Source organism: Spodoptera frugiperda, chromosome 15 (assembly GCF_023101765.2).
Source record: "Spodoptera frugiperda isolate SF20-4 chromosome 15, AGI-APGP_CSIRO_Sfru_2.0, whole genome shotgun sequence".
Classification (NCBI taxonomy): domain Eukaryota; kingdom Metazoa; phylum Arthropoda; class Insecta; order Lepidoptera; family Noctuidae; genus Spodoptera; species Spodoptera frugiperda.
This window is the reverse complement of record NC_064226.1, coordinates 8,618,121-8,632,169: the sequence shown is the minus strand read 5'-3', so window position 1 is coordinate 8,632,169 and position 14,049 is coordinate 8,618,121. Positions and strand designations below refer to the sequence as shown.

Sequence of the window (14,049 nt, the reverse complement as noted above, 5' to 3'; positions counted from 1 at the left end):
AAGGTGATTCACTGTATAGCTGTGGACATAAAAAGCATCTTCAATAAACTGTATCGAGTGGAGCGTAAAAGGTGGATTAAAAATAAGACATCGTAACGAGTGAACGGTGGATGCTGACCACGGCTGGAGCGAGACGAGTTTTGTTTCTCACGATCGGCAATGATAGTTAAAAAAATGTAAAAAATAGTATGCGAATCCTGAGCAATGAGTGCGTGTGCGGATGCATGCTGCGTGCGTCAAGATACCGTCCCGTGTGACCGAGAACCAGACCAGCCACTAGATACGCGCACACCGAACGACATCACACGCACTCATTTACATTTATCATTTAAATTATTTTTTATCTTCATGGCCAATAAAACGATTAGCACCAGGAGAAATAAAAAGACTAACATTCACATCACATAAATCTACTTGTGTACACTTGAGTACATTTTATTAAGATAAATATTTTCAATTTATGTTATGGTCCGAGACCGACAGTTTTACATTATGCAACCACGCACACTATTAAGGTTGAGAACCGTTGTCGCTATAAGTTATGATAGCAACTTCTTATGTTATGAAACAAGAGTTTAGCAATAACATTGAACTATAATACAACACTGTATGCACACCTCTAAAGAATTTGATAATGTAACATCACTGGTTTGGAAACCAAATCTAAGAAATGTTTCATAAATAATAAATATGATTTTGTATTGTTCCAGGGTACCAGAAGTGCGGAAAGATGGCGCGTATAGAGAGGAGATATTAAATTAAGATGGCCGTCGCGCGCGCGGTCCTTGTCCTCCTAGCATCCACGGCTCAAGCCTGGATGCCGGATGCTAACGCACGCATACATATCAAATATGGTAAGACATCAGATAAATAAACAAAATAACTCTTCAACGCCATAAAATTGTAAGAAAAACAGATTTTCTCAGCTAACTGCTACTTAGTTTAAGAAAGATCAAAAATCTGATAGCCTGATTGAGGTAAAATAACTTGGTATTATAAATTTCAAGTCCTGTAAAACTGAGGAAACAATGGAAACGGTACATTTATAAGTTTCATGTGAAAACGATTATTTAATGATTTAATTATAAATAGGTGGTAAAGTTTTTTAAACATCATGACAAGGCAGGTGCAAGAAACTTCTTGGGATTTTGGCGTATTATAGTGACATGTGAGAATTTCCCAACCAATTGTTATGAAATCGCAAACGTTCATTGTTGTTTAATCGCTGTACAATGGGAACATTGTTCGTTTGATCTCTACAAAAAAAAATATTTTCAATATGCACATTCAATTCGGTAACAAAAGCTTGCAAAGATTCTTATAACTTACCGGATTACATTGATTTTCTAAGCTACATGTATGGCTAGGCGTGTAAATAGACAAATTCATCGAACTTTTTTTAAATCTTACAGTCCGAGTGAGGTTTCTTAAAGAAAAAAAATAAAATCATTGGTCAGAAAAAAACAGATAGATATGCATCCAAAATGATGTCTCTTGGGAACTTCTGAACTTCTAACTTGAAGATTTTCTAAAAATAGTTGTATAAACAATATTAAATTCATCAAAGCAATTTACCTTTACGAGTAACAACAGTGTCTTAGAGAGCTGAAATGTCTGTGCGAGGGATCTTTTTGAATAATTCACCGGCTTCAGGAGCATCTGCGATCTTATAGTGTCGTGTTTCTTAGTCTCGCGTCTAAATCAAAGTGCGGCTATTTCTGTTTTCTACACAAGATCTGTATTATGTGAACCAGAGGCTAAGGCTAATGTAATATTGTTTCTTTTAGGTGATGAAACTTCAGAGCAGTTCGTAGGCAACGCGACAGCACCGGACCATTTCCGCATATTAGACAAAGATGATTTCTCCATTATTGTTGGTGGCAGGTAAATACATAATTATTATTCCATTTTATATTACATATTATAATGATACGCCTTAAAATAAGGTTATTCCACTATTTCGTCCACATCACCCCATAACTTCGGATTATGCAAATTAACTTTATTGGCACATCGGATTAAAAATTTACATACGTAACTATTATTTACTTCATCTATTTTGTAACTGTATTATTTACTATTTTATTTTGTTCGCAGGAACACAGTGTACAACCTAAGTCTATACGACCTATCAGAAAATGTAGAACAGGTAAGCATCCTTTTACTTGTCAAATAATTGTACTATTTATAGTTACTACATAAGTACATACTAACATAACATACAAAAATAGCTCAAGTATAACCGCGAAAGAAATGTGATAAGGATTTAAAGCATAGGTTGTGATTTGATTAAATAGCACAAAACGACGATACGTATTTACCAACCACTTGGCAAAGAGTTTAATCTTGTAATCGATTAAAAATAGGGTCTCCCCGATAAGCACTATCTCCAGAACAGTAACCAGACAGTCTAGATTGATATCGCTGTAGATTTGGCAAAATTAAACGGGTTGCAATAGCAAGTCGGTCAGCGAACGAACAACTAACGAAAACCTTAATAGGTATCGCACTCCATTACAGGTTTATGTATCTAATCTTGCGCAAACAAGTATACTAGGTATCCTACTGGTGCACTCACTGTTTATTCTTAGTTACGTTACGACCCATTTCGCGAAGTAAACTGTTTATTTTCTAAATCGTATAAGATTTTATATACTGTGACGTGCACCATTGCCATGCTAACATTTTACAAGGCGAATTCTTTTTGAATGATATATATGTCAATCTTAAGTAGGTTTACTTTACAAATCACATGCTAATTTAAACATCTTGAGAAACGACCATTCACGAGTTTGAGGACGATTTTGGAACAAGTGGCAAATCGTGAATGATAATATTTTGTCATCCAAGCGTGCAAAGCGTAAAGACAAATATTTGGATGATTTACATAAAATAATATTAGCCGGTGTAGGTATTGTACGTTATTCGAAGTTCCGATCGACGGCACCACACGGTGTGAGAAATAAAAATACGAAAGTACATGGACGAACGGACGTAGGGTGAGAGATTGTTTGGCAGACGGCCAAAAATTACTAACGTTTCACTCATGAAAAACAGTCCCGTGTTTATGTGCATGATTTTATGACGGCACATCAGACATCCGTTCAATGCCCTTACAGAGATAAATAGAAATCAGGGACAGTGACGCACAGATGATAAGCAAAATACACAATACACTTGATCCTTTCTCTAAAATATACTCTAAAGCCTGTAGGTCAACAGAAAGACAGGTAGGCACCAACTACACGAGTAGAATACAAATCAACAGAAGCGAAAGACTAGCACATCAGTATATTTTCCTTAAAAGGATACAAGGTCAATTCATTTAGGAGTATAGATTGCACAAGAGCCAGGTAATGCAGGAAAAATAAATGTATAAAAAGAAAAAATATAGTAGGTAGGTACATTGAAAGGTTCAACTTAAATGTGATGTTCGGTGTTTAAATTACTCGTCACATATTAGAACCAGCCAGTGCGGTGATGCGTTGAATTATTCACGGCCAGCGGCACAGGGCGGCCAGTCCGCCTCGCCCGAATACTAATCATTTATATACACGGTTACTTTCCTTTAACCTAAGCAACTTATCTTTTTATACAGTCTATAGATTCACACTTTATTCTTCTGAGTTATCGAAAAACGTATTTCCAATCCGACTCACCGTCGCATCATCGCAGATACCAACCGTAATACAATAAATTAATACGTAGTAGGTATAATGTATAATTGTATCTGTGTTAAAAAAACTTATAGATAACGATTAATGATATAAAAATCATTATCTAGGAACGAAGATAACACACCCAATTGATAATATATAACACGCATTTTTTATGTTTAAGCATTGCATTTTGATATCACGCACTGATTATAAGTAGATATGAATTCTTTACAAAATAAATAAAAAATACCCTCCAGTAACCCGGTTTTTATACGTGAAAAGTATGGTATTAAATTGAACTGATTTGCAAATTACTTATATCATAAGAAACCGTTTCTTTAATATATTATTATTGATACTGAATAAACGGTCACCACACTGCAAAACTGTCGACCCAACTTAAATACTAATTTTATTTATTTAACAAAATAAGTCAAACAGGTCTTAATGAGACTAATTTATCAAATTAATAAACAAAATTCAAACAGTTTACGCACGAGACAGCCAGACTTGTATATAAATAGTGCAGACACGGCGCAACGTCGCGTCGGTTTGCTAACGCAGGCCGGCTGTGGCCATCGAATTACAAACGCGCTCGACTGAAAGTGGAATATTTGGCTGCGATTATATTACGAAATTCAAATAGGCTATGTAATTTTAGAAATGATTAAATTTTTTATCGAATCATGGTTTAAGCAAGAATATTTTGCTCACAGCGTTTGGAGTGGCAATCAACGGACGCACACAGGGAATTATGCCAGTTAAAGGGCAAATCTGCAGATGAATGCCAGAATTATCCACGAGTGGCGGCTCGTTCACACGGCCGTCTCCTAGTCTGCGGCACCAACGCATTTAAACCATTATGCCGTCGGTACGCGAGGCACCCACCGAACCATCACCTAGAAGAGATTGATGGATCAGGACGCTGTCCTTACGATCCTCAACATAATTCTACTGCAATTTTTGTTGGTAAGTTTACATGACTATTGCTTTACACAGTATTATGTTACTTCTTAACACGAATAAAACTTAATAGGCTAAGCAAGACCATGACTACAAGATATATATTTTTTCAGATGGTCAATTATACACAGCAACAGCAGCCGACTTTTCTGGGACCGATCCTCTGATCTATCGCGAACCTGTACGAACTGAGCGCTCCGACCTTCGTTTGCTCAACGATCCTTCATTCGTGGGGGCTGTGGCTTCTACCAGCCATGTCTACTTCTTCTATCGGGAAACTGCTGTGGAGTTTATGAACTGCGGAAAGGTCAATATCCTCGAAACATTTTTATCTCATGCTGTTATTTCCACGATCAGTATTTCATTTTCATAACCACAGCATCTATTTATATCCAAAATTTTTCGATTACAGGCAGTATACTCAAGAGTAGCAAGAATATGCTTGAATGACAAAGGAGGGCCACATACGTTTAGTGACCGTTGGACGTCATTTTTGAAAACTCGCCTCAACTGTTCTATGCCTGGAGAATATCCCTTCTATTTTGATGAAATTCGTAAGTATACCGCAGTTTCATTGACTGACATCTTATGAGAGGCAAAATGTTTCCATGGATCAAATATTAAACTAAATTTCTTATTTCAGAGGCTACCACGGAACTAATAAATGGAATATATGGTAAAAGTAGTAGCAAAAACGATATCATATACGCAGTCTTTACTACGCCACAAAATGCAATTGGAGGCTCCGCTGTGTGCGCTTTTTCAATGAGAGATATCATTGACGCATTTGAAGGACCATTCAAAGGCCAAGAAAGTATGAACTCAAACTGGCTACCTTTAGAAAAAGAAAAGATACCAGAGAACAGACCAGGATCATGTGTTGAAGACAGCAGAACTCTTTCTGATTCAGCTGTGAATTTCATAAAAACACACCCACTTATGGATAAGGCTGTTCCATCGTTCTTAGCTCGGCCAGTTCTCATTCGAGTTAGTCTGCAATACAGATTTTCAGCCATCGCAGTTCATCCTCAAGTTCAAGCGATGAATGGAAACAAGTACGACGTCATGTACATAGGTACCGACGACGGAAGAGTTATCAAAGCTGTCAATGTAGCAGCTAACGAGGGAGACTTTGATGCCAGTGTAGACGAGTACAGTAGGAACCCTGTAAGAACCGCTGTGATTTCAGAAGTCCAAGTATTACCTCAAGGCGTGCCCATCAAACAAATGCACGTCGCCTTAACCACAGAGAAATTAATTGTTGCCTCTGGCGATATTATTAGGGCAGTGACATTGTCTCACTGTGGGAACGTGCAATCGTGCAGGTAAACTATCACTTTTTTACCAACATGAAACTTCTCGTTTTTAACCCTATTAGAAATAACAAAACTAATGGACTTTAATTTGGTTTCAGGGAGTGCGTTGCGTTGCAGGATCCGCACTGTGCGTGGGATTCCAAGCAGCAAGTTTGTTCTTGGGTTGGAAACAGGCAATTTCCTAATCCCGAGAGATTTCTACAAAATGTAGAATATGGAAAGACTGATATATGTAATAAGTTGCCAGCCCTCTTGCCGGGTGATAGACATAGCAATAGAAATCCAGGCACTAAGAAGCCTACGCAATCAGAATCTGATATGCGTCAAAAAACTGATGACATCCAAAATGAAATACTAATAGAAGTTGTGGAAACGAATGTGTTATCCGAAGATAAAAGTACTAATAACAACAAACATGAGACAGGTAAATATGACTGAGGAATACAGAAAATAATACAGTTCTGTATAATATTTCCATGAAGAAATAAGCAAGTAGTGTTGCTGTGAATCTTAATTTATATTTATTTAAATTCCACAGACTTGCTGACTGTGGAGGCCGCTGACGGTAACATTTACAGCGCACAAGCTTTGCTAACTGCCGTCGTAGCGTCCTGTCTCGTTACGCTAATGGTCGGATTCGTTATTGGGTATCTTTTCTCACGGCGATTTCGACACCCGTTTTTTACCGATACCTCACCCTTCAATGAACAACACAATCATTTGAACAGGTAAATACTACAGTTATGTTATTTGATTTAAGATACGTTTTAATAAATTGTTTAATTAGCTATAGTTCGCCTGACTGACATTACAGTTTTCCTTTACAGGCGAGTTTTTATGATTTCCAGAAGTGAGTCATAGTTGTAATCCGCAAATGGTCGCTGAAAATTTTGTCACATTAAAGCCCTTGCACTAGTTATTCTTTACGTTGACCTTGTACAGATCCGACTGCTTAGTCACAAATCGTTTTTGCACTACACATGTATCATAACATACAAATAAATCTTAATGAGAAACATGCTAATGATATAAACACATTAGCATATCACTGTATACAAAAACACAAGAGACTTTTTATAGGTTTATGTTATTTAGTAGGATTATAAATAGAAATGTCAATTAACATACATAAATCTTTAACTAATGAATGCATCTGTTTCAGATTGAGCCCGTTAGAAACACCGTTAAACGCCAACACTGCGTATATGCCTCGATCGAAAAACGTGAACATGGTAGCGAACGTGTGTCCGAAACAGGACAACCTACACATGGAGCTCGGCAAAGAGCGCACACTTGACCTACGAAACTCCACCGAGTCCTTAGACAAGGACCTAAAGTGCGGCACCTTACAAAAGGTTAAAAAGACTTACATTTGAAAATTACCTAAACAAACTGTTTACGGATCCATTGCGAAGTGACTGAGACGCAGTGTCGTGTCGCGTGTGCCAAGTCTTCCGAAATCGTTCGGCTAAGACAGTGTTTTAATGTGATTGACTCAGTGTTTACTATGATTTGTGTACATAACGTGTCTCGTCTCCTTCCTGTGTACAGTCTACTGGTTATTCCTTAGATAATGTTGTTATTTACTCGAGTACGGTGAATATATTGCATTTAAAAGATGACACAAGTATCAGAAGGACTGTTAACACTTAGGAACTGTATGTTTTAAATCTATTATCACTGACCGTGTAATTGTTGTTTCTAGATGAAATCATTAAATGATGTTGATCATAAAATGGTAAGAAATCGTTGCGTATATCATAAAAGTTAAAGGACAACAATAAATCAGACTGATATGACTCATTTATTATACACCGATTGTAAATATTCGGCTTTAGTGTTAGTTAGGTACAGTTTTGTCACATTCCATAATCCTAAATATGTAGGAGATAATATCAAGGTGCAGCTATAATTGTAAATATAATTAAATGTATATATATAGTGTTGTATTGTTACTAGTATGTAAAGCCAACAGGCTTGTCGATATTGTGGCTTGACATGGTCAGCTCATGAATTTAGCTAAATGACATCGATATTCAGATATGAATAAAAAAGAGAATATCAGTGAACTTAGTAATATGTATTTTAATTTCGTTAGGCACGTTCATTTGCAGTAAAAGTAATTATGTGAAATGATACACACTCTTTATGTTTATATAATATCGCCAGTTTGTTATGTACTTGCATAGTTCAGCTGTAATAAGGCGGTTGTTTTACAAACTACTTACTTTGAATAAATGTATAAAAAAACGCAGTATAGTATTACGAGCTATAGTAAAATAATAGAGTTATAAATTTTGTTACAATATTATAAAATCATAATATAATTATTATAGCATATTTGCTGTGCTAAGTGCATAGTGCCTTGTAGGTTGCCAATTTAGTGCCTAATGTTATGTAGGATACATCGGGACAGAGAAATTTATTTATTTGTATAAATGTTATAAAACATACATATTTCGTTCTCAATATCTACATACTAATGTTAAACCAAATAAGCTTGATTAGCTAATATGTATTCCTATGCAAACCTGTGTTTATACAACGGACTTAATTTTATGTCATCTTTTAACATATTTATAATTGTATGACTTCAGTATTGATGTGGATTTAAATTCTTATTAGGCTGAAATAACCACCAGAAATCTAAAAATGAGCTAGTATTCCCACCGTAAAACAATCAAAGTCTCTTATGTTAAGCAAAAAATAAAGTAAACTATCTATTTCTGTACATAAAAAGTAAATAAGCAGTAGAATTATAAATATTATAAGTGATTTATCTATGTACGTATAAATAAAGTGAGTATCACAAAATGTTTCCTTTCGTAAAATGATTAAGTGTATAATAAATTAAACAATAATACATTTTGGATCATTTATATTAATACTGATGTTGTTATATAAAAAAATACATAATGTAATGTCATCATACATGTATACTGTCATTAGTACTCACTACTCACTCGAAAATATGTTTTATTTATATTTTTTATATCATAATGCTGGCAATTATATAAATTTCAGTACTAGAAGAGAAAATATAAGTATTAAAACATTACAACCTTGGTTTTATTGCAAAATAATTCAGTTGATCACAATATAAATGGTAAGTATAAAAATTTACAGAACTTTATGTGGTAAACACACAATTGATTTCTTGATAAATAAATATATTAGGTGTACATGTACACACAATTCAATGCAATTGCTTAATAAATTTCATTACCGAGACATACTAAATTAACTAAAAACAATGGTTTCATGACTCTACTAGTTTCGAGTCACAGAGGGACTCTCCCCATGAGTAGCGTACGCAGACACGGCGACGTCGCGCAACATACTGACTCGAAACTAGTCAAGTTTTTTTCAGTATATTTACGAAAGTGAACAATTATTTTTAGCTAATTACTGAGAATTTCCAAAATGGATTCTATTAGTTTAAAAATATCACAACAATCTATATTCTCTTATATAATAAATTAAATAGTAAATAATACATCATATAAATAAATTATCCTACTTCTTCAGAGTCAATATAATTAATATAGTTACATAAGAATTGTCTTTTCTCTAAAGCAGTTTGTACAATACTTGTGTTGATGGAGACTCCATCATCACATGCCACTGCTTCCTCCTTTACTTCTGAAGAGCCCTCATGTATCAATATAAAATTATGGAGTATACACGCAACAGATATAAGTAGGTGAACTGATTCCACCTTCACAATGTCAATATGATTTAACTTCCTAAACCTCTCCTTCATCAATTCAAACGCATGACCAATATAACTACGGGTTTTCCAATGAATCTCATTAAACTTCATCTCCTCACTTGTCAACAATTCCTCACTCGTAAATGGAGTGATTAGATTTTTCTTTAATTTATACTCAGAGTCCCCTAAAATATGATTCTCAAATTCAACAAAATTTTTCAACTCGTGCGAGAGAGTGCTCTCTTTAAAAACTCTATTTTTCCTAGTTTTACCAACTTCACCAATATGAATATCTAAGAACATTAACGATTCATCACAGACAGCTTGTAGGAGAATTATTTCTGGTTTGTCTTTTTTATTTCTTTTGGAACCTACTTTAAAACGACAGGCGTCTATGAAGCCGACACAGTTGGGAAACTTAAACCTACTATTCACCTTTATCCTAGTTATGTGTTGTTCCTCAACAGACGGCCAACTAATGAAACTATATCTGTGCTCGGTCAGTATAGTAGCTATCTCGTTGAATATGTAGCTCACAGATGATTTATGCAGACCAAATAATTTTCCAATTTCATTGTAAGAACAGTCACTCACCATTAACCAAAGAAAAACATGAACTTTCTTTTCTAGAGAAATGTTGCCAGGGTTCACATATTTCTTTAAGAAGTTTATGAGTGCCTGAAATTAAAATAGATAAAAATTGAGTTAGAATAACAATCTACAAACATAAAAAATACATTGATAGCTTTCACTCTTCTAGCAATTGTCAGTGAAATATACAAAATGTAATAGCAAATTCACATTGAATTTATTACAATACAATAGAAACCAGAACAATTTTCATATTGTTATTTCTATCACAGTTTGTGGTAACTATTTTAAAAGAGAACATTTCATGTGAACTAAGGAAAAGGATTGGTAACAAACTAGAATGTAAACTTTACAATAAACAAAACATATATGTATTTAAATTTAAAATATGCAGTTTAATAATGTAAATAATGACCTGAACAGTGCTTTTCTTAATTTTGAACCAAGCTGTATAATCTGCATCGGTAAAATTACGAACAGAATTTTCGTAAAATCCTTTCATACGTCGCGTAACAGGTACAGCACCAGGACTTTGATTTTCTTCGGTTAATGATGTGAGATCAAATTCTTTTTCAACAGCAGTACTGAACATATTCAAATTATCATTGTTTTCACTGATAACATTAGCAGTTGCTACAATTAATCTGTTCATAGTACAAGCATGATCACTGTCCAAAAACATGTCCATTATGAATTCTTTCTGAAAATTATTCATTGTTAATGGTTCTAAATTCCAATTTCTTGAATCCAGAATATAAAACTCAAGTTGTTTAAGCGCAACAACAAAAATACAATTTGTTTTGTTTGTCTTATTTTCATTTTATGTTTTGGTCCATTTAATTTGACAAATGACATGAATGAAGTTATTTTGACAGATAAATACAATTTAACGATTCTCTACACTCAGCATTTGTGTCTGAACAATCCAAAAACAATAAACAGAAATTTTTTATTTCGTTTCTGAAGAACTTTGAATTTTATTTACAATATTAAATATATTCTATCAGACATTTATAACTATTCCCTGATTCATTTGATAAATAAACATCGAATAATTCGATAAACATTTCGTTCTGCAGTACCCTTAGGACGAGTTTGCTTTACGGAACAGAGAAAACCATTAGTTGTCAAATCATTGATCAATCTATTTCTTTCAAACGTCATGACTGTCAACTTCAAAATCTCAATCAAATTATCGCAGATCGCTACGCACGTTATTGACCGGAACGATAGAAGCGGCCAGCTGATAAGATAACAACTAAACTTCAGGTTTTTACTATATAAATTAAGAACAATCTTGTTACAGATTACTATAAATAAGACTGATGTATTAAAAACCATACAATATTTCTTTTAACGAGAAATTCAATACTTCATCAATAAAGAAACTTCAGTAGTAATCACTTGAAACTTGATACCGACTTGTTAATTAAACACCTGTTTTATAGCAGTTTATCAATATTCATTTCTTAAGAGTTTTCGGTAGTCTGCGATCTCGCTTAAAGCCAACATCAATGGCTAAGGATGTCGCATCCAACTTTACTGGGCAAGAGAGGTATGTATGTAGAATTTACCAGTAATTAACTTTTTTTAGTATTTATTTCAGCTTCACTGGATCTTAAGGTGTTTTAACCGTTATAATTTATTAATAACTTGACTATATTATTTAGTTAAAAGTTATATAAATTTTATTTATATCATTTCAGCATTAAAAATGAAAAATTAATATATCCAGCTGCTACAAGAAACCAGGAACCGATTTTGCAAGTTTTGAAGAGATTCCTTATCTGTGATGTTGATTCTATTGAAGATGAAGAAAGCCCATTGTTTTTGGAGATAGCATCTGGTTCTGGGCAACATGTGGCTCATTTTGCTCCTCACTTCCCCGGAGTCAAGTTTCAACCATCGGAAGTAGATGGCAGTTTACTAGGAAGCATAACTTATTATGCTGAAAACTGTAAAACAAAAAACATTCTTCCTCCTAAACAAATTGACATCTGTAAGAAATTATCGAATTACGGTTTTGAAGAAAACAGTGTAGACTACATGTATAGTGCTAACATGATTCATATTAGTCCATATGCATGCACAATTGGCTTATTTGAAAATGCTGGAAGCTACCTGAAGCCAGATGCCCTGATGATAACTTATGGACCTTACAGTAAAGATGGTGTAATAACGCCTGAGAGTAATGTTCAATTTGATGCATCACTCAAATCTCGGAATGCTGCTTGGGGTCTAAGAGATATCACAGATCTAGTCAAACTAGCAGAACAAAATAATCTCACTTTAATGGACACAATTGAAATGCCTGCTAACAACAAAACTTTAATATGGAAAAAGAATTAAATTATGCAGCTTTTATACTCAATAGTTTATACAGCATTTTTAATCATTCATGATGTTGATGAATGATGATACTGCCTTTATGTATTCATAATATACAGTAGAATATTATATTAAATAACATTGTAGTTTTATTTCACAAAAATTGTGTGTACATCATGTACTTCATGTGATGTCATTCACTAGACTGACTGCCTCAATGAGTTGTAGGAGTGGTTGTGAGGGTTGTAAGAATGACCATGACGCAGTGGGTTTTGGGTTCGATTCCTGACTAGAAAAGTGGTTAAAAATTAAAAAAACGGTGTTTTTCTTTGGTAAATTGCGTCTGTCGCACTCAAACTATTGAAATGAGACGCTATCGCTTTATTTACATACTGAGTAGCTTTCGCACGGTGTCACCCGTTCCTCGGCTTCTAATAATCGTAGCATTATGTTTTTAAAACACATTTCCTCCATAAATAAATAAACTAACAAAAAATAATTGTTTCATTCGAACCAGTACTTACTTCTGGAATAATATTTCGGTAGGCAGAGGTAATGAAACGATTTTATTGTTTCGAGCCCAGATTTTTGATTAATTTACAAAATATCTATTTAAATATAAGATTCAGAAGGTTAATTCTAACATGGGGTATAAAAAAATCTCACGTTTGATTATAATTAAATAGTCAAACGAACTTACCTGTAAGTGAAGTTCGACTGTAATTATTCTTGTTGTTGCATTGTCCGAAGATGATTAGGAAAACAGTTGTAGTCTCGGCGTTAGTCCGTGGCGTCACACATAATTTTAAAGATTAAAAGCTTAAATTTCTGAACGCAGCCATGCACATTGGCAACACTGCGTCTGCAACACTAATTTCATTAAGTTCATAGCCATTTATTGGTTTTACAACATAGGGTTCATGTTTATATTTATATAACATGAAGGATCTGGGTAGGGTGGGACTAATCATCTTCGGACAATGCAACAACAAGAATAATTACAGTCGAACTTCACTTACAGGTAAGTTCGTTTGACTATTTAATTATACTTGTTGTTGCATTGTCCTCTATGATTAGGAAAACAGTTGTAGATGTTCAAAGACCAGTTGTAAAAACAATAACCATTTGTTTAAAAATAACAATCAACAGAGTTATTTTTTAAAAAATATACACTTCTTAATTAAATATATAACTGAACAGTTATATATCTATTAACTGCGTAATTCAAACTAATTCCAAATATCATTCACATTGTTGAAGAAAAGGTTCTAAGAAAACTTTTATTAATTATTGGTCTGTTATGAAAAAACTTGCAAAAAATTTAAGACTCTCCAATCCAAGCAGCCGTTCGTCGTATTTCATCAATACTTCCCCACTTGCTGAAAACTGCTAATGTTGTTGCATGTCGGGTACTGTGTGTTGAAAATACACTAGTGTCAATTCCACTCTCTTCCATGGCTCTTTTGACCCAACGGCTGAT

General features: G+C 34.2%; 3 protein-coding genes across 6 annotated transcripts in view; 2 read left to right on the top strand and 1 right to left on the bottom strand.

The window, feature by feature from the left end:
* Positions 1 to 8,999, top strand: part of LOC118277937 (semaphorin-1A-like) — an 84,526-nt gene extending 75,527 nt beyond the window's left edge. For all 4 annotated transcript variants that reach the window (XM_050698733.1, XM_050698734.1, XM_050698735.1 and 1 more), the window contains 10 exons: positions 711 to 854; positions 1,788 to 1,884; positions 2,098 to 2,149; positions 4,376 to 4,628; positions 4,736 to 4,929; positions 5,035 to 5,176; positions 5,266 to 5,947; positions 6,037 to 6,362; positions 6,477 to 6,666; positions 7,101 to 8,999. In XM_050698733.1, coding sequence (XP_050554690.1) covers positions 764 to 854; positions 1,788 to 1,884; positions 2,098 to 2,149; positions 4,376 to 4,628; positions 4,736 to 4,929; positions 5,035 to 5,176; positions 5,266 to 5,947; positions 6,037 to 6,362; positions 6,477 to 6,666; positions 7,101 to 7,314 — 2,241 coding nt within the window. In that variant the 5' untranslated portion in view covers positions 711 to 763 and the 3' untranslated portion in view covers positions 7,315 to 8,999. The remainder of the gene's footprint in view (positions 1 to 710; positions 855 to 1,787; positions 1,885 to 2,097; positions 2,150 to 4,375; positions 4,629 to 4,735; positions 4,930 to 5,034; positions 5,177 to 5,265; positions 5,948 to 6,036; positions 6,363 to 6,476; positions 6,667 to 7,100) is intronic.
* Positions 7,724 to 11,079, bottom strand: LOC118277979 (uncharacterized). The gene is made up of 2 exons (XM_035597027.2): positions 10,657 to 11,079; positions 7,724 to 10,328 (listed from the first exon to the last, which is right to left on the bottom strand). Exons 1-2 carry the CDS (start codon positions 10,954 to 10,956, stop codon positions 9,450 to 9,452), a joined length of 1,179 nt encoding a protein of 392 aa, XP_035452920.1. The 5' UTR covers positions 10,957 to 11,079; the 3' UTR covers positions 7,724 to 9,449.
* Positions 11,080 to 11,417: 338 nt separating this feature from the next.
* LOC118277987 (methyltransferase-like 26) lies at positions 11,418 to 12,708 on the top strand. The gene is made up of 2 exons (XM_035597040.2): positions 11,418 to 11,796; positions 11,948 to 12,708. The coding sequence occupies exons 1-2, from the start codon at positions 11,756 to 11,758 to the stop codon at positions 12,588 to 12,590; spliced, it is 684 nt and encodes a 227-aa protein (XP_035452933.2). The 5' UTR covers positions 11,418 to 11,755; the 3' UTR covers positions 12,591 to 12,708.
* The last annotated feature ends 1,341 nt before the right edge of the window (positions 12,709 to 14,049 follow it).